Source organism: Mercenaria mercenaria, chromosome 11, assembly GCF_021730395.1.
Source record: "Mercenaria mercenaria strain notata chromosome 11, MADL_Memer_1, whole genome shotgun sequence".
In the NCBI taxonomy this organism is placed as follows: domain Eukaryota; kingdom Metazoa; phylum Mollusca; class Bivalvia; order Venerida; family Veneridae; genus Mercenaria; species Mercenaria mercenaria.
In genome coordinates this window covers 24,492,792-24,509,110 of record NC_069371.1, presented here as the reverse complement: position 1 = coordinate 24,509,110, position 16,319 = coordinate 24,492,792, and the positions used below count along the sequence as shown (strand labels likewise).

General features: G+C 35.9%; 1 protein-coding gene across 1 annotated transcript; it reads left to right on the top strand.

Moving 5' to 3' along the window:
- The first annotated feature begins 8,684 nt into the window (after positions 1-8,684).
- On the top strand, positions 8,685-11,090 carry LOC123532711 (uncharacterized). Its single transcript, XM_045314263.2, has 2 exons — positions 8,685-9,408; positions 9,997-11,090. The coding sequence occupies exons 1-2, from the start codon at positions 8,990-8,992 to the stop codon at positions 10,613-10,615; spliced, it is 1,038 nt and encodes a 345-aa protein (XP_045170198.2). The 5' UTR covers positions 8,685-8,989; the 3' UTR covers positions 10,616-11,090.
- The last annotated feature ends 5,229 nt before the right edge of the window (positions 11,091-16,319 follow it).

Sequence of the window (16,319 nt, the reverse complement as noted above, 5' to 3'; positions counted from 1 at the left end):
CAAAAATTGAATTAAATGGACATAGTCATCCCATACATTCATATAGGAAACTGCAACACAGTAAGGAAAAACTCTCGGCAGGTAAATAATATACATAACAGATACAATTCGCAAAGGTGTTCATGTCGTGAAAAACGATTATGACTACCTAGTATGGTTAAAAGTACCTACCAGATAGAGACCGGTACATATATAGCGGCGTCGTACAAACCACTGGACGGATCACCAATGCGTGACATATACTAGTACAATAGCGATATATTTACTTAAATCGAAGATGGAATAGAAAATTTTTCACATTTAGGTCGAATTTTGTTGATTGGGGACCTAAATAGCAGGGTAGGCTAAATTAGCGATTTCATAGAAAATGAGCGTATAACGCCATTTGATTTAAATGAGACTTTAAATGATGTTCCCCCGAGAAGAATGTCAATGGACTATAAAAGTAACCGATTCGGTGATTATCTTATAGACATCTGCAAATCCACTAATTTTTGCATATTAAATGGTAGACCAAGTAAAACTGGGAAACTTACATGCTTTACACACAATGAAGAGAGTTTGATTGATTACGCCTTTACAGCCTTTATTAACTTTAAGTTCATCAGAAATTTTAAAGTGCATAGCTATACTGAATTCCCCATCACTCGCCGCTTTAGGAAGTATCCTTACTCTCTAACTATATCTCAAATACAGCCGAGAAATATTTTAAATACACTTCTAAAAACGCAAAGTCGACGTTAATTTTGTAGACGGCGAGTACTTGGATGGTAAACCATAGAAAAAAATGTGAGAATAAGAGATGTTTGTATAGGCAATAGATAGAACAATATACATGTGACCGAACTGTTGAAAATTTTACACCTATGAAACAGTATAGGAACGATTATAAATATTGTGTGGGCAAAACTAAAATGAAATATAATATGGAAAAATGGGAGACAAACGCATGAAATTAGGCGGAAAATGCCAAGAGGATTTTGAAAACGTTTCAAACGTAAAAATCAGAGTACTGATGTAAGCGTTGAATTACATGACTTTTACGTGCACAGGTTCAATAAAACGCCGCGAATGATGATGTTGATTCGTTTCTTAATGATTTCGATAGTCAACAAAGCAATAAATTACAAATCTGAATCGAAATAAATCCACCGGGCTTGACAATCTCTTCAATGAATATTTCATTGAAAGACTCAATGTACTTATTACACCGCTTGCTATATTGTTTAATAAAATGAGCCGTGCCATGAGAAAACCAACATTGTGGGTTTGCGACCAGCATGGATCCAGACCAGCCTGCGCATCCGCGCATTCTAGTCTGGTCAGGATCCATACTGTTCGCTAACAGTTTCTCCAGTTCCAATATGCATTAAAAGCGAACAGCATGGATCCTGACCAGACTGTGCGGATACGCAGGCTGGTCTGGATCCATGCTGGTCGCAAACCCACTATGTTGGTTTTCTCATGGCACGGCTCAAATATTAAATGCAGGTCAGTTTCCAAGGCAGTGGTCAGAGGGCGTTATCATCTTGATTTTGAAAAAAAACAGCATTTGACTGATGTGATCTGGAATAACATTGATAAGTTGTCTTGGTAAAATTTTCACCAGTAGTCTAAACAACAGAAAAAAATCATGGTCAGACAAATATGACAAACTCACAGATGCACAACTTGGATTTACATCTGGACACAATACACCAGATGCAATGTTTATTCTTCATAATATCATTCAAGTGTACTTAAAAAATCTGCAGCTTTAATAGTCTACAGGAAATGTTTCGACCTAATATATCGAAACGGGTTATGGTACAAGCTAATTCATGAAGTTATGGATGGTAAACTGATACAATTACTGCTGCCAATGTATAACGATGTCAAAATGCGACGTCGGACTATCCAAGGGGACATAACTCTGCCAATCTTGTTCTGTCATTTTGTTAATGATTTTGAGATCTGCCTTGGGCAAAATATTTTTTTCCGGATTGACACTTGACCAGTTATCAATATTTTTTATTATGTTCGCTGACGACTGTGTATTGCTTAGCGATTCGGCAAACGGGTTACAGTTACACTTGAACCAACCAGCGGAGTATTGTAAAAAATGGTGCTTGAGTGTTAATGTCGAAAAAACAAAGCTAAAATTGGTGTATTCAGAAAAGGTGGTCAGCTTTATACAAATGATAGATTCACGTTTTAAATTTTAGGAAATCAAATTGAAATCGTTGATAACTTTAATTACTTGTGCTTTGTAGTCACTTCTGGTGGTGCGTTACGAAAGGGAATTGATACTTTAGCCGCAAAAGCACTTAAAACTATATTTTCATAGCGATACCTAACAAAAGATATGTGCTTGCCTATTAAGATATCATTTGACATTTTTTACTCTTTTGTAAAATCAATACTGTACAACTGCTCGGAACTCTGGGGGCGCACTGCAAATTCCTCAAACAGGCACTCAATGTGAAAATGTCTATGAATAACCTGACACTGTATGGCGAGCCTTATCATTAATGGACAGGTTAAAGTTATCAAATATTGGTTTAAATTAATGAATAGTTCTAATGTAAATGATATATTGTATGTTTTGTATGTTGAAATGTTAAACATGATTGAAAGTAATTCACAAAATTGACTAACAAATGTAAAGAACTTATTGGAAACAGCTGGTTTTAACGAGGTGTTGTTATTCAGAGACTCTATTATAAACATTGACAACATTTTATATGTGTTGAAAATATTCATTTGCATGCTATTTATTTAATGATTCGTATAGATGATAAGCTGTTATGTTTAAATCTGAATAAATTCTTTGTTCTGTTCTGTTCTAAATGTTTTTGTGTTTTAACCATCTACAAAATACCTTATATGGTTATTGTACCTTTGTGTTGCATATCTACAAGAAACAAGAAATTATTTGGAAAATTTTTATATAACTGAATTTATCAATTTTTAGAATATTGCGGCGTTTTGCTCAACATCTTTTAGAAAACTTGCATTTTTTCAATTTGAACAGACTAAATATTGCAGTATAATATTACAATATCTGCTTTATCTAAGAATATATGTGATCTTCCTCAATAACAGGTCTATCCCACGACCTCTACATCACACAGACACAGAAGATATTTGAGCAGATATGCCACTGAAATTGAAATTAGAGATTTCAACGTGCAGGTTTTGTCTATTTTAATTTAAAGTTTGTGCTGATTGATGCAATGGCCTGTTCCCCGTTTTCGTTTGAAGCTCAATGCAATCTCATGAATGCTAGTCGTTTGAAACGTTTTGTTGTATACTTTGTAACCACAGTATGTTAAGCAGTTTGTTCCCGAAGGTTACTCAGTGCTGCATATACGGCAGACATTTTATTGCGGATGGGTGCAATTAATACTAATCATCCTTAAATTATACATTAAATTATACAATATGGCGAAGGCCAGCCAGAATAAGACCTCGTTGGCAGAGTCATAATGCTACCTATAAATCCTGATGCATTTGTCTAAATTCGACGATCATATCTTCTGATAATGGTCCACAATGGTACGTAAAGTATACTGTATCAGGTATATTTAGTCTGGCTGGCTCTAGAGCTTAGACTATTATCTTACTACTATCTGTCAGATAAAGTGGAGTCGTCTTGTTTTATACAAATTGATCTCTGCGTGCACTTGGTGAAACCTGATGAACTTAGTAACCCTGATTTTCACTTTCGCCTTTCATACCTTAAAATCGAAAGAAGTATACATAAGCAAAATGATGCCTAATATTGTTTTTTAACATATTCTATAAAACATATATTTATAATAAATATATCTAAGAAAAATAAGCCGAATGTATAGCAGAAATTGCATTTGTACCACTTTAAAAGAAATACTTCTGACGCTACCTTATTTCTTTGGAAAAAAAATAAATATAAATATTACGACGAAGTTAGTATTTGGGTGTATAAAACCTATATAGTTACTATAAATTGACATGGCCATTTCAGATTACAAAATTAAAAATTAATAAAAAGAATCTTTAGTTTGGTTTTTATACAATTCAAGCTACAGAACCACTCAACGATCTGAATGACCGAAATAAGCAATGTTTTTATTCTTTGGTCTTCAAAAAATCACACGGTTAGAAAGGATCTCGTTGGAGGTTGATCAAATACGCACTTCGAGGGCTGAGCGCGAACTTATTGTATCTTGTTCTTTATTTATATACAGTTACAATAGTTTCGCGCTCAGCCCACGACTTGTCATTTATTAAGACACCTTCATATTGAAGAAAATTCTCAATGTCTGCTTTGAAATACTGCGAAACAATCGTCCTAAAACGAAACAAAATACAGAAACAAGATCCAGTCATATGGCTGTTACCCTAGATGATGATTCGCAAAACAGATTCCAGGTTTCACTTTAAAACAAATCTATGAGGCCTGTGTGGAGTAGCTGTTAAGGTCGCTGACCTCGAATCACTTGGCACTCACCGCTGAGGGATCTATGAGGCCTGTGTGGCCGAGCTGTTAAGGTCGCTGACCTCGAATCACTTGGCCCTCAACGCTGTCGGATCTATGAGGCCTGTGTGGCCGAGCTGTTAATGTCGCTGACCTCGAATCACTTGGCCCTCAACGCTGTCGGATCTATGAGGCCTGTGTGGCCGAGCTGTTAAGGTCACTGACCTCGAATCACTTGGCACTCACCGCTGTCGGATCTATGAGGCCTGTGTGGCCGAGCTGTTAATGTCGCTGACCTCGAATCACTTGGCCCTCAACGCTGTAGGATCTATGAGGCCTGTGTGGCCGAGCTGTTAAGGTCGCTGACCTCGAATCACTTGGCACTCACCGCTGTCGGATCTATGAGGCCTGTGTGGAGTAGCTGTTAAGGTCGCTGACCTCGAATCACTTGGACCTCACCGCTGTCGGATCTATGAGGCCTGTGTGGCCGAGCTGTTAATGTCGCTGACCTCGAATCACTTGGCCCTCAACGCTGTCGGATCTATGAGGCCTGTGTGGCCGAGCTGTTAAGGTCGCTGACCTCGAATCACTTGGCACTCACCGCTGTCGGATCTATGAGGCCTGTGTGGCCGAGCTGTTAAAGTCGCTGACCTCGAATCACTTGGACCTCACCGCTGTCGGATCGAAACATCGCTTGAGATGTAAAATACCTGTTTAAAGGAAGCCATCCAGCTCGCTTACAGGTGGATGGTCCTAAACAGGTGCCTTAACGTGTCTGCAATAACCTACAGAGGGGCAGCTGGGATATTTCTACATTAAAAGCTGTACACTGTCATATATCATGTATTGTATGTCCTCATGGGCCATTTGGCCAAATGGAATATTGAAATAAACTATCATATAAAACTATCATAATTTATTATATTAATGTCGGTGTGACATTAATCCTAACAGAAACAAAACAAATAAAAAATAACGAAGTGGTTTACGATTTGTACGGAATCAAGAGCAATATGCTAAGCATATTCTGACGCGGAAGAAAACTGCTGCTTGTCACGTTAGCCTTACGTACTTGTTTAGTTTGACCCCATTATTATTCATAAAAAATGATTTAAGTGCGAATCTGCGCCAGCAAATGCTCATAATTTATTGCGCACAAATCTCAACTGTTACAAAAATCATAATTTGCATAATAACTGAATATTTCAGATTGAAATATGGATGAAACTGCTTGCTCAATATAATACAATGACTTGCATTCTCAGAACAACTGACATGTCACGCTAGCTACCCTCATTAATAACTAAAAAGTTGGCTATTCCAGGCGAAAAACATTAGCTTGATTTAATAATTATCCAGCCAAAACGCAAGACATGTTACTCACATTGCTAAATAACAAAAGATGTGGGTTTTTATTGTCAATAAATTTGTCAGAAGTGCCCCTATACTGTCATCCACATCCGAATGTGGGGTGAATCAGTTCAAATTCTCTAGTTGGTACCAAAAAACAAAAGTATGTGATACCTGCGTGTAAAATAGGGAAAAATGGGTTACTGCAAGGATATTGAGTCTCAGGTCTTAATCTCATAACCACTTTTCCGTACATGACCAAGACCATACACTACACAAACATCTATTTGAAACTATTAAGGGTTAACTCATTAAGTTATTGGTCATCACTGTAACAGCCTACGTCTTCACTAAATGAACTAGTTGGTCAGTTGATGCTTCTGCCTAAAAAATGCCATTACAACAGGTATGGATTATATTTTGAAATTCCATTCGTAATATCTTTGACGTCGTGGACTTGCAATAAACCAATGCCATACTTACAGTCTTACACTAACACTGTATGGTAATTGCAATGGTAACCGTGTGTTTGGGTCTGTTCAATATGACCTCTCAAAGCAAAAGACAATGGAACATCACGTACGTTTTTGAAGATATTTCATACGTCTTACCAAACTCTATTCAGTAACCCTGGTAATGCCTAAAGAAGTAATCGCCACACTGGCATTGTGGTCTGAATGGTATTAAGCTTAAATATTTCTTCTAAACTCATAGACCTTTAGTCAGGTGTTCTAAAATTTCGTTTTCATTGTAGGTAAAATCAAACTATTCTGAGTTTTTGGAATAGAATATACTTTATTATAATATCTTGTATAAGAATACATAAATTGTGATATGTGCAAAAGGACACACAATGTTGAGAGCAGTATTAACATGAATGTAACGGTTTGGATAACTTTGTATCTTTGGATGTTTGCGGTTCGGACTTACTTTTTGAACTCTGGTTTATGATTGTAAACATAAACGCTTAGTGAGTAGTACATGTTCAAATATATCTTCCGACAAGCGAAGTAAAGCCATCAATTACTCGTTAGATTTTTATAAATGCGTATGCTTATAAAATGGAGAGATTATATGTAAAGATTAGATAAACCGGTTTAAGCTCCCAAGTAGTGCGTTCTAAGGCGGTGCCCCAACGTGTTCAATTATTTGCGTTTTGTTCTTATGTTTGTGTTGTTCATGTGCACGTCCGCGTGCTGGGTTGCGGTTTGGGGAGGCTGCGTTTTTGGAACGAGGTTTTCCTTTTTGGATATTTATTCTTGTTTTTTATAAAAAAAAAAAATTGATAATCTTAACCAGTTAGGCACTCGCACGTACTTACCACCCCATCTTTTTAAAGTCGTTTTGACCTATCTGTCAGCAAATATAGTGTTTCACTTTTAAAATATTCCTGTAAAGAAATACTTTAATATACTTAACACATTCTCATGCACCAGTAACACCGAAAATGTGTTACAATGTTAATTCTTATATTGTTCATACATAGTTTTTCGTTTCAGCTTGAATATTTAGTTTTATAACTTTCTCTAGATGTTGTTATTGGGGATATAGATTTTATGTCATTCATATACAAGGCAATAATCTGTACATTTGTAGCACTTAATGATTTAAACTGGAATTCTTTTATCATTTTATAACCCATAGTTTGGAGCACAGAAGAATGAGAAAAAACGGTATAATTTTTTATGTAAAAATATGATGAGAAATGATAGAAATCAGAAACACTTAAACGATGCTTCTTTTTTGCTCGGGAAAGGACATATTGGACAGATCCAAACACACGACTCATACAGTGACTAACATAATAAACATGTTACCTTTATTTGACATTTCAAGTATATAAGACTTGGCCGAATTGACCTGGTCTATAAGAGTTAAAGAAAAGGGGATTTTCATATGTTTCAGCGGGAAAAGCTGACATGTGATAAAAAAGAATATTTCGCATCTTTCCACATGACTGTAATTTATCAAACTCGATGAACTGCTCCACAGAGGCCTGCATTTTATTAATTTAATAAATCCAATATGAAAATACACTCATGTAATACATGCTAAGGAAATAGGATTTAAATATTTGTCACAGTTGTGACAGGACAGGGCATGACGCTGTGTTTTCTGTTGTTGTTTTTTTTCTTTTAATGCACATCGCACTTCCATCTGTTTAATAAATAATGTGCATTGTGTGGGTCTTACAAGATTTAAAGATAGGATAAGGTCACACAATGAATAATACCATATGGTGGCATTCATTTATAATACATCGAACCTAAAAACATATGTATCACTAATCAAAACGGAAGACTAGTGAAAAATATTTCGGCAAATAATGGCTGTTTAGAGTTGGCTCAAATGAAAACAATGTTATTGTGACACGTAATGACTCAATATTTGGTAATTTATTCACAATTAGTTTGTCGAATTATCAGATTTCCTTTCTGTTGGGCATGCACACAAATTGAATAATATATTACTTCTTTAAACAAAATAATTTCCCAAATGAATGACATGACATTGTGTCCTTCAATATGAAACATTGTATTTATTTTTCTAACATGCTATCTTGTGGCTGATTACTCATACAAGATTTGATTCGCACCATGTGAAAACCAACGTAGTGCATTTGCGACCAACTTGGATCCAGACCAGCCTGCGCATCCGCGCAGTCTGGATCCATGCTGTTCGCTAACGGATTCTCTAATTGCAATAGGCTTTGAAAGCGAACAGCATGGATCCTGACCAGACAGCGCGGATTGCGCAGGCTGGTCTGGATCCATGCTGGTCGCAAATGCACTATGTTGGTTTTCTCATTGTGCGGCTCATTTAGTCAATTGGTGAAATTTAGGTCACGAATGATAAGAACCCTTTATTTTACAACTATCAATATCTGAACAAATGACTTTATGTATATATGATAAGGTGATACGATTTACATTTTAGTCATTAAACAAAATGATGACAAACTAATCCGTTCTTTTAAATGGAAAAGTATTGATAAAAATTAACATTACAAATAATTCAATCACATATTTAATACACTTAACACGCACTATACATTGGATACTGTTTACCGGAGAATGCCGAAGAAGTGTGAATTTATATATCAATATTAGCAGAGGCCTTAAGTACAACACTGTGATGAAAACATTACAAGAATAAAATGACAAAAATAAGACAATGAAATAAAAAGTATAAGGGACAGATATGTTAAAATTACAAAGGCGGAAGAAGTGGAAGCTTCTGTTTGTTCTTACCATTTGTCTATTTACTAGTATTGTGTACGTGATTTTCGTGCTCGGAGAAAAAGAAATCATCATAGGAAATGGCGAAAATGTTGATATCTCGGACATTAAACCATTTGAGCCATTTCTTGATGAAGACTTTCCCAAAATGTTGGACACAAATCCGAGGATACCTAAAATAATTCATCAGACATGGAAGGATAGCTTTGTACCAACAGCATTTCATGAGAATGTTAGATCGTTTATTGACAAAAATCCAAACTTTAAATACTACTTCTGGACTGATGCATCAGCAAGACAATTGATTGCAGATAGACACCCGGAACTGTTGGAAACGTTTGATAACTATGTCGAACCTGTGAGAAAGGCTGACATGCTCAGGTAACAATTGAAGTAGCCGTACAGAGAATGCGCTGTAGGTTTGAATATCGATAGATTCTACCTCTTAAAATTAGTTACGAGTACAAATGTACTCTTAAGTCTATAAAAAGTAAATACACATAATTATCAGAAAATTTAATATTTGATAAACGTCTAATATATACTAGTTCTAACACGGTTTCTTTTGATTGCCAGTTAAACAAAGAAGAAGCTTAAGGTTTGTACATGTATATTCTGCGGTTGAGGCGCGGACCGCTAAGAAAGCACTATAACGTAAACTATGACGTCAAATTGCCGCATGACATTTAGTCCATTACTACTCGGATAAATGAAGCCCAAAATATTTCACCAAACATGTAAAAATGAAAACAATCAATGACTTATTGTGTGTTATCGTCGTTTTACCACGGGTCATCGTTCAGATAACACCCTTGTGGTTCAATTCCTGCACATCTGAACACTGAACCGTGATAAATCAGGCGAAAAGCCACTAGAACATGTAGAAGGCCTTGATTATTTGTTTAATATGCTTGTAGTAAGTTATGTAATCGTTGATAAGTAATCACTGTTCATTTTTTCAACTGGCAGGTACGTTGTTCTGTACGAGTTTGGTGGAATCTACGCTGACCTGGACACCGAGTGTCTTCGACCTTTAGATCGTGTTCTCAACAAGTTTTCCTGTGTTATATCACCAGAGCCATATGAGCATGCATCGTTGATTTATAATACGAGATTCATGGTGACCAATTCAATCATGTTTTGCGGGAAAAAACATCCATTTTTATACAGGCTAATGTACAATTTACCAAGTTTCAGTCACTTCAGCCAGGATATTGACGCAAGCGGTCCTAACTATGTTACACTTCAGCTGAGCATTTACAAGACTGATCTGACCAAGACAGGAAATAAGTTGACAGAGTTGCACGATAATTTCGTGTATGTTCCTTCCAGTCAGTACTTCCAGAACGAGATAGATCCTGTACGTTTTGAACAGTTTAGGAAAATGTGTCGCAATTTCAAATCACTCAACATAATTGCGAGAACTGGATGCGTCTCATTGAAAAGGAGAGGCATGATTCATAGGACGCCAAATAAATATACGTTTACTAGACACTCTTTCTACCACACTGGATATAAGTGGATATCTTCGAGTGCAGTTAAAATCACTGATTTAGTTCCACATGCTGTAATTTATCAAACAGTCTAAGGTATCGAATTACTCTTCAGATACTTCTATACTCTTTTTGTATGTAAATACAGTTAAAGGTCCATTACTAAGGGAAAGTGAGTTGGCAATTTTTTTCATAGCCAGTGCATAGACTTCTGCAAGACACTAAATAATGAAGATTGGCAGGTCAAAATTTACAGAAGGTCTTTGGAACTCAAAGAAATGTATGTGTATTATGTTGAAATTTCAATGAATCGACAGAATGACCCCCAGGTCTTTTTAACTTTCTTCATACTTCATAGAAAAATAATTGTACATATACTGCGATTTATTTCGAATTTCTACATACCAACTTTCATTTTCCAATAAAATGAAATAGTTTCTGTGCTTTTTAAAAGAAATTAAAATGTTCACTTTCCTTAGTATTGGACCTTTAAAACTCAGTATCTCGAACACGCTTATGTCAAAATTCGGTTGTCCCGAAAAACACGAGCACAAAACATCATTTTAAGTCGAATTTCAGTTATCTCGAAGTAAAACGCTTGATCCCTTGAAATTCAAGATAATTGAGCCGTGCCATGAGAAAACCAACATAGTGGCTTTGCGACCAGCATGGATCCAGACCAGCCTGGGCATCCACGCAGTCTGGTCAAGATCCATGCTGTTCGCTTTCAAAGTCTATTGGAATTAGAGATACTGTTAGCGAACAGCATGGATCCTGACCAGACTGCGCGGATGCACAGGCCGGTCTGGATCCATGCTGGTTGCAAAACCACTATGTTGGTTTTCTTATGGCACGGCTCATATAGGGTTTCAACTGTATTTCATTTACATAAACGTTCCTTATGTAAAAGGTAGTAATTTCTTACAGTGTTACTGTACCTATCAAAAAGTCATTCCTTTTCCATGTGCAGACCTAAATATTTTATATACATACTTATTCCTCAAGCATTATTAGCTTCTATGAATATCAGGGATTTAAAAATTTAAAATTAATGTTACTATAATGAACTGCAGTAGTAGGTATTACGTTCGGGCAAAGGCATAGCTAAAGAAACAAATATTAGAGACCGTACCATAGCTCTTCGCATACTTTGATTTTTCAAACTAAAGTGATTTTTACAAGTGCACCGGTTACGATAAAAATGTAAACAACGGACATTGTCTATGAAACTTTGAAATGAATGAATGACAGTCGATCTCAGTCATAATACTGATTGACAGTGAATGCTAATGACTCCATGTGTTGCAGAAAGGTATTTAGTTTGTAACTGTAATTTCCCATCAATTGAAATCCTCTCAAAACTGGTAAAATAATTACTTATATTTGGACAAATCTCATCGTCTTTGCCGTTCGGCAGCTACAAAAAGGGCAAATATAAAAGATTCAGTGTAAGTAATATTTCACTGGTACTGCCAGTTAGTAAGTTCATACTCTGAACAACACGTCAGAGAAATTTGGGCAGATTTGACCAATTATGACGTTGGCAGCATTAGATTATATTTTTTCTTTACACAAAAATTGCCGTTAGGTAACAAAGCGAATACGCCGATAATCCGGAGTTCACCGATTATTGTTCCAGTTCACGCAATGTAATCCAGCAATTAAACTGCATAGCTATTAGCTACTGCTGTTATAGGGAAGTGGTAGAGTGTCTGCCTTAGGGGTGAGAGGTCCTGGGTTCGAGTCCCAGTTAGAGCTTAACTCTATTTAGATTCTGCTAAAGCATAGTTTTGCTGTTAATAGACTGCTCCAGATGTTCTAAATTTTTAGCACACAGTATCATGGATCAGTATTTAGCAATCCAGATCAAAGTTGAATGTTAAATCAAATGCACCCAATTAGAAAATATTGACTATATTATGTCCCTTTGATGTTTATGCTCTCCATGTTCAAGAAGAGTTACATTTCCTTGATCACAAAATTTTCGTTATCATGAAAATATTAAATGCTCATAACTCCGCACTTCTGGTTAAAATATTGTCTATATTTCTGTTTTTGAGAAATATATGGACATTTCTCTTCATTTCAAAGCTTTTTAACTTCAAACCTATGATTTGAAAAACTTAGGTACTATCTCTACAAATATAGACACGAAATCGCGTTATAGCCTTCTATCTATAGATCTATTCAACTGTGGGTTAGATGTACACCAAGTGACGGTTAATATATTGTCGACTAAGTTGACAGTATAGTCCACCTGTGAGAAAGCAAAGTTGTTTTTAAATAAATAGACACGCTTTATTTAATAAATCAAGATAGCAAGGAATTATAACCGGACACAAATGTATCATAGCAGTTTAGAGACCGGGAGGAAGCCATCCAGCTTGATTACAGGATGTTGGTGTCCACTCGTGCCTGCAATACTGTCTTTTTCCACTATCAAAAGATAAATTGTCGCCGTATAACCTATAACTGTGCCGGTATGACAATTTACTAAATAGGAACTTAGGATAGTTTCCAATCTATAATACCGATTAGAGTCTGCATTGGAGATTTTAAGTGACATTATCTCAACATCTGTGACACGTGGTCATGACATAGGGCGCAAGACAAGTATAATAAAGCAAATATCTGTGGTAAGAACTTCCAAAACTGAAATGTAAAAATGAATATAAAAGACAAGTTCATATTCTTTAAAACACTTAAAGGATCAATGGCCCTGGTGTTGTTATTTTCCCCCAATTTATATATCATTTTAACGTTTTCTATGATATCTTTTTGCATTATCTGTAATCATTTTATAAACAGAAGTGGAAAACGGCCGTTCATAACACGGCTCCGAAAATTCAGTTTTGTTTACAAGTGTTTGATATCAACTGATGTATTGGTGTATGTAGAACGTGTCATGTAGAACGTGTCTTTCCTAGAATGCGCAAAATATAAAGTAAAACCTTAAAATACTGTTGATATTACATAATGTACGTGTTAATTGGCTATTTAATATTTGAAATTGTTCTGGTGAGATTATGCAGTTAAGGGTGTTCTGCACGTTTGGATCGAAATTTTTTCTACAATGTAGAATTTGATTAAACTCCGATGTTTTAAAACTTCAGAGTATACCTAGAAAATTCAGCAAAGAAAAAGAGTTTACTTTCATAACATTTTCGCGAACAGAATTTTTTCTACAATGTAGATTTTGATGAAACTTCTCACAGTTGTAAATAAATATATGGCCTATAATATGGTGAAATCATAAAATGTAGTATAGGTCAGTGTGCTTATTTTTGAGATATTTGACCATGATTAAAGTGAACCGAATATTTCACGCTAATTTTGAGACATTATTTTGAATTATATAACGTGTCATATGTTTTAATATCATATTTTCACGTTAGAAATATAGTAACCGTGCCGTTTTAATAAATTTACTCACAGGTTGTCATTAATTCATAAAATGATTTTCATTTTAGTACGCCGAATACAGGGTTTATTCTACGTTTTCGGGATAAATGACGTTATGCCATCACTTCCGGTTTGTCAAACGTGCAGAGCTACATTAAGTCATGCATTTTGTTAATAAACAGGAAAACCGTCATCAAACATATGCCTTTGTGGATCCAATAAAAATACTCTGTTGTTTACAGACCTTGAGATGTTAAATGTTGAATGTAAACGACAAATATTGATCAAGTGCCTAAATATAGCTACAAACTTACAAACAATTTTAGTCAGTCATTTCGGAGGCACTTTGCACGTCGTAAAAAGATATTGATGCGCGTCAGTGTCACCCTTAGAAAACAAGGATGGGAATAAAATTCTGACATTCATTAACCACGTGTATAAGTTGCAAATTTTTTTATCCCATTCTGAAATTAAATCTGACATGTACTTGACAACTGATAGCAAAATTCTAATTGCATTATTCGAAAAGGGATGGAATAATAAATGTGATATTCATAGTTAATTTTCTGTGTAATGCCGAGTTATTTCAAAAAAGGATGGTCTGTGGGAAAGTATTCCATTTTCAAATTAAATATGGCATGAACGTGACAACCAGGGGCAAATGCTTGACAACTGTACTTTTTGATTTATTTTTAATTACTGAATTATCAATTTCGTCTTTGTTGAATTTGTTGAAATTCTGTCACTCGCCAATACCGGGGAAAGACGATGTTAAAGAAACATGGTATCTTTATCTGTTGCATAACTTAAATTATTACATGCCTCCTTATACACATTTCTGGTCAATAGTTTGTGCTATTGACCGGTCTATAGTTCGGTACTACATTTTGCTGCGCTAATGTCAAACCGTGAAGTAAAAATGTAACGTCATATAATAAAAAAAACTATTTGCAGTCAGTCCTTCGGATCTTGAGCAGATGTTTTGACTATTGACCGGCAAGCCACTCAATAAATGTATTTATCCTGTCACTTGCAGTATTTTCGACCCGATATCAGGGTGCCGTATATCTTTCTTGATATACCGTCAGTTGATCATGTGACCAGTGATATACGGTCAGTTGATCATATGACCTTATGATCGATATTGTTGTCATAAGAAATTTTGCATTGAAACCATCACCACTGTGTTGGAAATGTCCGAACTAAGAAAATGAGTGGTCAAATAATGAGTTTTTATTCAAAAACAAAGAAGTTATTGCGATTTTGTCGGTAATTACGTTATTATATAAGTGACGTCATTACGACTATGACGTCATTAAAAACGGCTGTCGCACACTTATTTTTTAAAATAAATTGCCAGATATCGGAAAATGAAATAATGACAAGATAAATAGAATAATAGGTAGTGCCTAAGATGGAGAAAGTTTATCTGGCTCGGCTCCGGACGTTATCAGGTTCGCCTTCGGCTCACCCGATAACCTCCTCCACCTCGCCAGATAAACTTTCTCATCTACGGCACTAACCTATTATTCTCTATATAATAATGATAGTCTCAGACGAAATAAACCATAATTCTCCCGACTCATGATTACTTTCAGCTCTCCAAATTTGCCGAACGACATTCTTCTTTCTGTGAATATTACAGCTGTTGAACTAAATAATTACAAACTAGCATGTATTTGTTCTGTGGTTAATATATATATACATAATGAAACTTTAACCGAGCGAACACAGAATGCAATATTTAATCTGAAAATATAAGAGTGCAGTAAGATCAAGCACTTTAATTCTTCCCTATTTTTTTCTTCAGTGTCTAACCCAGTGTTTAAGGGACCTGCGCGGCCGAGTGGTTAAGGTCGCTGACTTTGAATTACTTGCCCCTCATCGATATGGGTTCGAGCCTCACTCGGGGCTTTGAATTCTTCAAGTGAGAAAGCCATCCAGCTAGCTTACGGAAGATCGGTGGTTCTACCCATCTGCCCGCTCGTGATGAAAAATGCAAGGAGGGGCACCTGGGGTCTTCCTCCACCATCAAAGCTGGAAAGTCGCCATGTCGGTGCGACATTAAACCCAACCAAAAAGAAAAAATAACCCAGTGTTTACCGTACCTGTGACTAAATAAGTAAATTTTATCCGATTAAAAGTAGATAGCAGTAGTATCGACAACATTCACAAATACATATTGTGCGTTTTAATCGACCTGGCGGGGCGGGGTTTCGCGACGGTCCACTGCATTATTGTGCAGGATATGTAGTATATTCGGCAACCTGATTTCTTATTCAGTGGCCATCTACCTTACATTGTAACCAATGTAGCGTTGTATTTTAGAACGATTACGGAATTAAACAATTATATTGCTATACCCATTTTGCTCGTTTTTTGAGACTACCATTATCT

Excerpts from the sequence above, each read along its gene's own strand:
- LOC123532711 (XM_045314263.2), top strand. The coding sequence starts at position 8,990 with ATGTTAAAATTACAAAGGCGGAAGAAGTGGAAGCTTCTGTTTGTTCTT. Across the intron at positions 9,409-9,996 it reads AGAAAGGCTGACATGCTCAG|GTACGTTGTTCTGTACGAGT; the intron begins GTAACAATTGAA and ends TTCAACTGGCAG.